At 40.1% G+C, this 11169-nt stretch overlaps 1 protein-coding gene and 1 long non-coding RNA gene across 3 annotated transcripts in view; one reads left to right on the forward strand and one right to left on the reverse strand.

Moving 5' to 3' along the window:
- Positions 1 to 10864, reverse strand: part of LOC134469414 (cation channel sperm-associated auxiliary subunit epsilon-like) — a 141796-nt gene extending 130932 nt beyond the window's left edge. The window contains exons 1-3 of one of the 2 annotated variants that reach the window (XM_063223652.1): positions 10648 to 10864; positions 10501 to 10549; positions 8569 to 8651 (exon numbers count right to left, since the gene is read on the reverse strand). In XM_063223652.1, coding sequence (XP_063079722.1) covers positions 8569 to 8651; positions 10501 to 10549; positions 10648 to 10751 — 236 coding nt within the window. In that variant the 5' untranslated portion in view covers positions 10752 to 10864. The remainder of the gene's footprint in view (positions 1 to 8568; positions 8652 to 10500; positions 10550 to 10647) is intronic. The other variant, XM_063223653.1, reaches the window with a different exon arrangement.
- Positions 4333 to 7933, forward strand: LOC134468628 (uncharacterized). The gene is made up of 10 exons (XR_010038866.1): positions 4333 to 5033; positions 5721 to 5980; positions 6116 to 6205; positions 6294 to 6375; positions 6511 to 6600; positions 6689 to 6770; positions 6906 to 6995; positions 7084 to 7165; positions 7301 to 7390; positions 7477 to 7933. It is a non-coding gene; the product is annotated as an uncharacterized LOC134468628 (long non-coding RNA).
- Positions 10865 to 11169: the final 305 nt, after the last annotated feature.

Raw genomic sequence — 11169 nt, forward strand, 5'->3', positions numbered from 1 at the left:
CACGGTAGCGACCTTCTCGCCGAACGTTAACCCTTACTTAATTCTCCCGACGATCGACGAAGACATTTTCACCGTATGCCCATCCCTAATCCAAACTACTCAAATTTTAGTCCAATATCTGTTTCCCTATGAAAAAAATAATAGGAAAGCTCCCAACTTTGACCGTGAAAAAAACTGTTTGTAGCACCGACTAGATACTTTCGCCATTTCGTAGCGCACAAACCCGTTAAAACAGCCGTCAGGAAAACGTGCCGTAGGCCTACCCAAGCTTTCATTAATGGAGCTCTTTTGAGAATAAATACTTTTTCACTTGGGCAGGGCAAATGTGGTTTCAAATTATTAGGAAAAACAGCTTAACCACTGTGGCTAACAACATCCACTCATCGAAATGCTTGCGTCCCGATGTTCTCATAACAAGAATCATGAGCTCAAATAGCTACCTCTCTGGGAAACGTGTAGACTATCTGTGACAGATCGTTTGTAGGCTACATTTTCTTATAATCAGAGATGTTCTAGAACTAAGAAAGATATTTGCTACAACCACGCCAATCACCAAAGTGGCACCTGTTTTAAATTGCGCTTTCAAAGAGAAGTATGAAGGGCGGGACTTAGATTGAGCTCGTTCACGTTATTGGCTGTGCCGACAGCAACAAATGCTGTGATTGACGTCATCGTCAGTTGTGGAATCTCTCCTGAAACTGTATGATGTTTTCTGCGGTAGAGCGCTACACAATGATACAGTAGTTGGCGCTACACTTTTCTCCTCGCTCCACCCCCGCCCCCCCTAAAATTTTCTCCTCAGATCTACACGATTCACAGAAATGACCCATTTGGATTTCAAAACGGCGAATTTCGCCGAAAGGTGAGGGATTTTCATGCCTGAATAACAGTACACTTTGTCATTTTCTAACCGAAAATAGTTCGCCGTGACCTCTTCATGGTTAGGCAAAGCCCGCTCTACGGAAGCTCGCATGTAACAAACAAGTCAAGCCAGGATACGGTGATGGTGAGATATTGCCCCCTGCTGCCCAAATTGTGTAGGTGTAACAGCGAAATGCATTGCATTGAGGACGTGCACTAATGACCTACATTCAAGGTTTTTTGTTTTTTTTGTTTTTTACGGTTCGTCTGTGAAAATGTATGTCCTCAACGAAATGTTTAATGATCAATCATCGGTTAATTGATTAATTATGCCCATCCCTATTACAGAGTGTTTCATGGACTGCTTGAAGTGACTTTTGAAACGTTCGCTGGAGGGAGAGAATCAAAATAGACCCCCGTGGGTACCTCACGAAGCGCCTCGCGTGCATGTAAGCATGGCCAGTCCAATGGCCTTATATTGCTTGTCTCGCGCAGAGTAATGACACAAAGCCTAATAGTGGACATGGTAGGCTATAGAGTCGGTCAGTCGTCCTCGAAAATGTCTAATTACAAGCACATCGCTTCTGTATGTTCTAGAGGGATATTGCAAGGACCAACCCCCACGTACAAATTTTATATTTATGCATTTTCGGCCATGCGTTCATACACAGTTTGCAAGCACCTGAAGACTTACAATTCCATTAAGTAAGCCTACAACACATGCTAAATATTTGCTTTTGTTTGCATGGACTGGCCCATATGGCAACAGATTGAACGAGAATATTAGTAAATCATTCATAATTGATAACAATCATGTTTCTGTGTATTAACTAAAGGCGGCTACTGAATAAGAGAAAGTGACATAGCAGTTGGAAAATCCTACGGCATCGTACTGTTAACTTCTTCTATTTAAAGGGACACTGTGTGAGATTTTTAGTTGTTTATTTCCAGAATTCATGCTACCCATCACTAATACTACTCACTAATGTTACCTTTTTGATGAATACCACCAGCATCAAATTCTAAGTATTCATTATGCCTGGAAAAGTAGCACTTTTCATACATGAAAAGGGGGATCTTCTCCATGGTCCGCCATTTTGAATTTCCAAAAATAGCCATTTTTAGCTGCAAAATGACTGTACTTGGACCATACTAGAAAATATTTGTTTATTACTAAGTAAACGTTCATGTAAAGATCAAATTTGGCAATAGGCAGCCCAGTTTCAATGAGCAGCATAGTTGCAGTACCTTTTTTGACCATTTCCTGCAGAGTGTCCCTTTAAGTTAATCAAAGTTATTTAATGAAATAATCTAACTCCAAAGAAATAGTCAAAGGGAAATTGTAGGGTTGTTCAAAAGAAAAGGTCTTTGGAGAAATGCTGTCCCCAAAATGTTTAATCTAGAATTGGCAAAAGCGGAATGTGCCTTTTGTTGGACTCTCCTGATGTTTGCGGACCACCTCGTGGTGTTTTCTCATGACATGCCTTTGCAAGAATCTTTACCAACAGCGACTATCGTATTTTTTGGACTATATGTCGCTCCGGAGTTTAAGTCGCAACGGCCCAAAAATGCATTTTGAAGATGAAAAAAACATATATACGTCGCACCGGACTAATCGTCGCACATTTTTGAAAGGTTATTCTATCCATGGAATCTATGTTGTGATAACTGGTGCATGGTAAGCTGCTGCTCAAAGACGGCATTGTTTTATAAACCAGCATCTGAAGCAGTGGCAACGCATTCAGAGGTGGTGGTAATGCACCAACTAAGATGGTTTGCCAACCGCCATAAAACCACAAAAAGAAAAAGAAGAAGAAACAGTGATAACGCGCCATGTTGCCCTGTAGTCAGAACAACATTCAATTTTCGGCATTGTTTTGCGTTTTGAGGTTTCGAGGCAACTTTGTTCCGTCTCCAGAGCACGCCTTTCTTTACCCCCTTTTCTGAGACTTCAGCCCATGACAGTATCAAAGGTGAGGGGGATTTCATCCATGTTGTGTAGCCTATGGTAGTGTCACGTTGTGCTCGTTTGTCAGAAACTCGCGGAAATGACCGATTTTCACCTGGAAGTCGGCTGACTGTCTTTAATAACACAGACGCTCCTTCTCGGATAGAGAGGCGATTGCGTTGCATAGCGCAAATAAATCCACGAGAGGGGATTGCATTGCATAACGCGATAAATCCACGAGGTCCCTGACTTTCGCAAAAAGTCCTATTCATTTCTTTGGCAATGTCATGGAGCCCGTAACAAGACCGTTGACTCGCAGCGCGTGTTGTTCGAGAACACATTTGTCCTGTATTCAGCTCTTCTTCTAGACGTGGGCCTTGAACCTTCAGATAGCTTTTTTTTTTTTTCACAACATGCACATTTTCCTCCGCTTTTCTACAGTCCCAAAACAGTTTTCCACTGCATCCAAACTTTCGTTCAGCTGCCCTATTGCCATTTTCGGCTGCATATTTAGGCCTAATTACTTTCAGCTTGAACTCAGCAGTAGGCTATATTAACTTCTTTTGGGTGGTATATTTCTATTCAGTCGTCATTGTAAATACTATTTTTTGTTGTGGTAAGTTGTAACATTTTTTTCTATCAGTGGTATTAGGCAACACAACATAGGCCTAGTTGCGCACATAGTGCTTTCCCGTGGAGAAAAAAAAACATATATATGTCGCACCAGAGTATATGTCGCATGTCCAGCCAAACCATGAAAAAAAGTGCGACTTGTAGTCCGAAAAATATGGTATTCTTCCACATGCTCAACGTCTTTCTCTAGCTTTTTGATCTGAATTTTGTATTTATACGACCTATCACCTTGCTTTTCGAAGTACTTCACAAACTCAATCTTCAGACCTTGCTACCCTTGCAGGCACACATGACTCAAAAGCGCCGGGGTCAGTGGCTGTACTTGTGCGATAGGCTACATATTTTTTAAGGATTAAAAACTGTTGGCCTGCAACTGTTTTTCAATTTTAAAAAAGTTGAAAAAAATCAAACTTAATCAAATAAATGTTATTTTACAAATTTTATCATCCAACATTTTTAATTGACCTTGTGACCGCATCGGAGTGAACTGGAGCGGAGCAAAATCCTCGCTGCGCCTTTGAATTGAAAACCGTTCTGCGTAGCGCTCTAACCATATTTCTTGCGCTCCGCTCCACTGCTCGCTCCCCACTCTGCTCCGCTCACATGCTCTATTAGCCCACTGTGTCCTGGAGTGACATATACGCTGCATTCAAGTTCTTGAGATGAGCTGTTTCATTAAAAATGTGGGAATGTTAGGGCTGAATGAACACATTCTGGTGTGAAATGAAGATTCTAGCTTTTAAATGCAACTTATTTCATGTTTTTATGTGCTTCGGAGGCTGAGAAATGTAGGTTTTAATAGGGAGAGGGTACCTTTTCCCACAAAGGGCTTAGGCTAAAATGGGTTAACCAATGCTTAATACATGCTTAACCCTTAGAACTCAATTGACGCGCCACCGCGTCAAAACGTGACTCACGCCACTCTGACACAATTTGTAAACAACAGCACCATAACTGAAAGTCCAGCCCGTGTTTTTTGAAAACTAGACATCTCAACCATCATTTTGATACCTCATATGTGTGGGTATGTGCTGTAAAACTAACAGTGACATTGTTTTAAAAAACGTTTTTGATCATTTTTTTTTACCTTGACCAGAATGCTGTTGAAATGACGCGACGGCGAAATCGCGGCAAAACACTGCTCGGTTATGATCATAATTCTCCGTCAAAACAACAGAAAACGCCCAGAAGGAGATGAAATAAATTTAGTAACTATGTGTTTCACTAGTTTTAGAAATCTCTGATCTCTAAAATACAGGGATAATACATTCACATAGTCCAGGAAGTGGACAACCGACCGGATGTTGTTTTGTGATCAGTGATGCGTTTCCAGGGACACAGTAAACTTTGAGGAAGAAGTAGTGTCATGTTTAGTGTTCACGGTTTACATTGCTGAAGGAAAATTACAAGCCTAAACGGAGATGAGTCGTCATTTCAATGTGTTTCACGGACGTATTGGTATGTGGATGTGGACAATGTCGGACGACATCAAAGTTGACATGAGAAGTTGGAGTGAATACGAGAAGAGCATGCGAGCTGCCTGCTGCCTACTGCCTACTCCTGCTGCTGCCGCTGCTGCTGTTGCATTCAAGTAAGTTTGGCTGCTAAAATGTTTTGATATTTGCTGAACAGACATGCAATTGCCTGCATAGTCCCCTCTTATTTGAAAAATGAATCCCTGTCGCTTGCAAGATGTACAATCTCATGCACGTCGGGCATAGCTAATTGGGAGAGGTGGACGCCAGATGTAAACAAACAGAGAGGGGTGTGTGTCAGTGACACAGTCACGTTGAGTAAGTTTTGCAGATGTAGGCAAATAGATGTGAGGTTGGCATATTACTAACAGTGTTGGACTAAATGTAAATTAGTTTTTTTTCTTGAGGTCTTTGTGGTGGGTCATGTTGTTATGTTTGGATGAGGTTAGCCTAAGTTACTGACTTCTGAAATGACTGCATGTTGAAATGACTTTCTTACAGTAGGCTACTGGCCTCATCAATAAATCATGGCGTTGTGAATCTGTTGATGTATTTATTTGCACTCATGTAGTAATGCACTGTCATGAAAGCTAAATTGTGACATAACTTTTTTTCCTCTGTCAGGTGGCTATGACATATTTATTGACCAGATAAGTGGAAGTGCCTGCTTATGCAGACCCAGTACATGCTGGCATTGTTTCATGTGTTTATGCTATGGCAAGTTTGACACAGTATTTGCTATAGTGATATTTATTTTTTTGTGACATATAATCTCATCTAAATCTCATTATGTTTTTGAACAGTGTTGGGTAGCCAGCCACCCATGCACGATGACAATGCCAGCAGCGGGCACCCATGGGGATGGACCCAGGAGTGGAGGATGACCCAGTATGGTGAGTTGTGTAGCTAATGTCACACACACATATAGATAATTGTTTTAGGTGTATGGGAAATAACTAAATGTTTGTTTACATTGTACAGATGAAAGTTCAGCCTACTCACTGACACCAGTGACACAGTATTGGCCAGATCTCCTGGAAGTGCCTCCTGACGCAGACCCAGTGTAAGTATGCATGCTGGCACTGTTTCGTTTATTTAGGCTATGCAGGGTTTGACACAGTATTTGCTTTTAGTGATATGTAATAAATATTTTGTCTGATATTTAATCTCATCTAAATCTCATTATGTTTTTGAACAGTGTTGGGTAGCCAGCCACCCATGCACGTTGACACAGCCAGCACCGAGCACCCAGGGGGATGGACCCAGGAGTGGAGGATGACCCAGTATGGTGAGTTGTGTAGCTAATGTCACACACACATATAGATAATTGTTTTAGGTGTATGGGAAATAACTAAATGTTTGTTTACATTGTACAGATGAAAGTTCAGCCTACTCACTGACACCAGTGACACAGTATTGGCCAGATCTCCTGGAAGTGCCTCCTGACGCAGACCCAGTGTAAGTATGCATGCTGGCACTGTTTCGTTTATTTAGGCTATGCAGGGTTTGACACAGTATTTGCTTTTAGTGATATGTAATAAATATTTTGTCTGATATTTAATCTCATCTAAATCTCATTATGTTTTTGAACAGTGTTGGGTAGCCAGCCACCCATGCACGTTGACACAGCCAGCACCGAGCACCCAGGGGGATGGACCCAGGAGTGGAGGATGACCCAGTATGGTGAGTTGTGTAGCTAATGTCACACACACATATAGATAATTGTTTTAGGTGTATGGGAAATAACTAAATGTTTGTTTACATTGTACAGATGAAAGTTCAGCCTACTCACTGACACCAGTGACACAGTATTGGCCAGATCTCCTGGAAGTGCCTCCTGACGCAGACCCAGTGTAAGTATGCATGCTGGCACTGTTTCGTTTATTTAGGCTATGCAGGGTTTGACACAGTATTTGCTTTTAGTGATATGTAATAAATATTTTGTCTGATATTTAATCTCATCTAAATCTCATTATGTTTTTGAACAGTGTTGGGTAGCCAGCCACCCATGCACGTTGACACAGCCAGCACCGAGCACCCAGGGGGATGGACCCAGGAGTGGAGGATGACCCAGTATGGTGAGTTGTGTAGCTAATGTCACACACACATATAGATAATTGTTTTAGGTGTATGGGAAATAACTAAATGTTTGTTTACATTGTACAGATGAAAGTTCAGCCTACTCACTGACACCAGTGACACAGTATTGGCCAGATCTCCTGGAAGTGCCTCCTGACGCAGACCCAGTGTAAGTATGCATGCTGGCACTGTTTCGTTTATTTAGGCTATGCAGGGTTTGACACAGTATTTGCTTTTAGTGATATGTAATAAATATTTTGTCTGATATTTAATCTCATCTAAATCTCATTATGTTTTTGAACAGTGTTGGGTAGCCAGCCACCCATGCACGTTGACACAGCCAGCACCGAGCACCCAGGGGGATGGACCCAGGAGTGGAGGACGGCCCAATAGGGTGAGTTGCTTAGCTTATGTCACACACATATAGATAATTGTTTTAGGTGTATGGGAAATAACTAAATGTTTGTTTAAATTGTACAGATGAAAATTCATCCCACTCACTGTTGACACCAATGAGGGAACAAGAGAGGCTAGGCAACCCCATCTTTTGACAACGGTCACCACCAGTCTATTTCTAAAAATGTTATTATTATATATCTGTTATATAACAATGTATTTGTGTATGGATTATATGGGACATTTAAATGTTTTTTGAACAAATGCTTATTTATCCTTTCTATCTGTAAATAAACTTGAACATATAAGTTTACTGAGTGAATGACAACCAAACTGCATGAATTACATAATCACAAAATTCCATTATTCCAAAAGCGCCTATGAGTGTATGGCTACTTTATGACAGCATTTAGATATTTGTGAAGATTATATTGTACATTTTAATGGGATTATGTCCAAAGAAGTGCTTATTAATCTTTTAGTTTCTAAATAACCCCAAACATTTGTATTAGACTGTGTAGCAACCCCTTCTACCACATGAATGGCCTGTCTCAAATTCAAAAACGCCTATAATATATAACTGCTTTATGATAATATATGTTTTTTTTATAAGATTATATTGGTCATTTCAATTGAATGTGATAAAATATATGGTTTTTGATCATTTTGATGTGAAAGTTGGCCTGAATTTGTGTGTTAGGGTGTATCATAGCCCACTATTCTCATGAGTTACACATCAAACACAATAAAATCGCCTATATTGTAATGCACTATAATGGCAATATTTTTTTGGTGCCTTGGTGTAGATAATGAAATTTGATTTCATTTGTTACAGAACATATGTGTTTACAATCTTAGCCAACAAAAAGGCTTTAATCTGTATGTTTGGTATTGTACATACTCATCTATCATTAAAAAACCAAATCGGATTTTTGTATTTTTTCATTATTTTTACTATGTCATGTTTATATAGTAGGTTTAAATAAGATGAGATGTATTCCATCATATTGCCTAGATTCTGCTGAGTAAAATGATATAAAACACTTGATAGTACACCTCCCTGAAGCCCTCATACATGTATCCAAAGCCCGATACGTAAAAATGCACAAAAAACGCTCTGAGTTCTAAGGGTTAACAAGGAGTCATTGTGTGAGTTAATCACTTTTATTTACTTACGTCAAACTACAATCCTGTGAGACATCCCATCCAATAAGAGGCGGACCACCTTGGCTGGTTGGTGGGTAATACTCAAGATACACCTGCAAGATAGATGACGCCACACATCCACAGAACATAGAATAGTAAGCTTAGAATAGTAGAACTTTATCGTCCCTATAAAAGGACAGATGTCGTTTGGAAACAGCCAACAATGCAAAGAAGAATCTTAAAAGTAAATAAATAAGTTAAGTAATTAAACAACATAAACTTAGTACAACAATATTTAAAAATATGAATCAGTTCAGGAATGAGAAGAGTCCACAGCAGGGCTGGGAATCGATTCAGATTTCCTGGATCGATTCAATTTTGATCCAGAAGGCCATGATTCATATTTAAAGTGAGTCAATTCCGAATTTATTGTCTGATGTACACGTAGCCAATTACAAAGTGAAAAAAGCGCAGGGAAGTGAAAAAATTCGTACAGCTCACAATGAGCTTTAAATCGTGATGTAGCTTATTTACGCTAAGATACAACATCCAATTCATATGTGCTGGGCCAGTTTAGGTTTCAAGTAACTTAACTTTTAAGGCAAGCATTAAATTAAATGAAACAACTAGTCGACAATGGAAATTCTTGTCGCCAATTTTTTACAGCCGATTAGTCGACGATGCCCTTTTAAATTATCCATGCTTGTTTTGTTAATAGGTGGAGTAGCCTCGTGCAGATTTTTTGACCTTTGAGTTCTTATTGCTGTTCTTATTGAGTTCTTATTGCTGTTCAAACCGCATTGCAAGTTGTAGTCTCTCGTGAATGACTTACAACGTACAACCACCACAAAATATAAAACGTGGAAGTTCTTAGGATTTTGGCCGGCACGGAATAAAATTGAGCCCAGTGATTAAGTGGTATGGAAGCTAGCCACGTCTTCATATTTAGCGTTTTAGGAAGCGTGATGCACTTCCAACCAAAATTTTGTTTGGCTACCTTGTCCCATATAGTCTGTGATCAGTAAACATGGATGAATATACTGTAATTCAAAGTCCCTGACTTTTTTTTTAAAAGTAGTTTTTAAAGTTTTTTTTAAACTAGTTGCTTTTCTAGTGGAGTAACGCAGTTACTTTTTTGGAGAAGTAACTATCAACTATAACTAATTACTTTTTCAAAGTAACGTGCCATCACTGGCAGTGATTGTACAGGATTGTGCATAGTGCATATTTAATTGAATATAGCCCAATTATCACATTTAAATATGAGATTTCAGAAAACTTCCAATACATTGTTTCTCCTATATGTATAAGTAATCAACTGGACAAGTTTCATGGTGATATCTGCAAGCTTTTTTTTAAGCCTATTCACCTGCAGTGTCTCGCAAAGTAGAAATCATACAACCACACCATGGCATTTGTGGCAAGTGGCCTATGAAGAGAATAGCTAAAACTTACCCAAAATGCATGCAATGATACAGATCTGTGTTTATTTTGTTTTTGGCCCTTAATGAAGTTGGCATTGGAAAAGGGTGGTTGTTATTTGCACAAAATAACACCGGAAGACATGAAAACTACGTTCACCCCTGGTGCCACTGCTTTTCTGGTAATAGAGTTATTGTAAATGAGGCATATTAAAACCATGTATGTGGAGTGAACAAAATACAACCTAATAAAAAACACCCTCGTGCACGTCGCCACCGACCTCAGCTCTCGAGCACGAGGCAAAACCAAATTGCGCCCATCCCGGACCCGTCGAGACTGAGCCATATGAACGGGGATGACAGTTGGGATGTTAGAAAAAAAACAATGGTCTTGTGCAGAAAAAAACACCAGTCTGTGGAGGAAGGTGTGTTCTTTCTCGGTTACGGGAAAACTAGTAGCTACTTGCTTTACTCTCCATCTCTTGTCAAGAAATAGTGCTTGATTCTACGCAAAGGAACAGATCCCACATTTTGCACTTACCGACTCATCTATAAGCAGCAACTTCTGGCTGCGATGCACTCGACGGTACCTGAAATAGAGAATGACATACCGGTAGGCGTACTAGTCAATCATTTTAACAATTGTACAGCTAACGTGAAAAAGCTAACGTAGTTAGCATTGGTTTACCGCCACTCAGCTTCGACGGCTATGAGATTCTGGAGGATTAAAAGCAATGCAGCGGCCAAAATATTATATCTTATAGGACCCATGAAGACTGATTTTGTCGGCATTACTTTAATGTATTAGTTATCCGTGGTCATTGACAGTGTGACTGAAAGAAGCAGCACTGTAGGTAGGAACATCTGACCGACAGTCACGAGCAGCAGAAAGAAAAGAGTGCAGTTGATGAGTTGAGTCGTAGTTTACATGAGTGCGCCAGTGCAGTCGCAGTCGTTGCTTGCAGATTTATTCCACGCATGCTCAGAGTGAAATGGGTCTCGTGCCCATAACAACAAATCTCGCCAAATTTGAAACAATGTTGTCAATTTCAGTTTTTACATTAGATCAGGGCCTTTGACAGTTTCGGGCCGGCCCAGGACAACGTAATCTGACCCAACCAATACATGAAATATACTGGTCTACCTGGACCCGGGTGAACTGATGTCTTTGGTCCCACATGAAAAGATAGGCTATCACCGTCCTTCGCCA

Source organism: Engraulis encrasicolus, chromosome 18 (genome assembly GCF_034702125.1).
Source record: "Engraulis encrasicolus isolate BLACKSEA-1 chromosome 18, IST_EnEncr_1.0, whole genome shotgun sequence".
Taxonomy (NCBI): domain Eukaryota; kingdom Metazoa; phylum Chordata; class Actinopteri; order Clupeiformes; family Engraulidae; genus Engraulis; species Engraulis encrasicolus.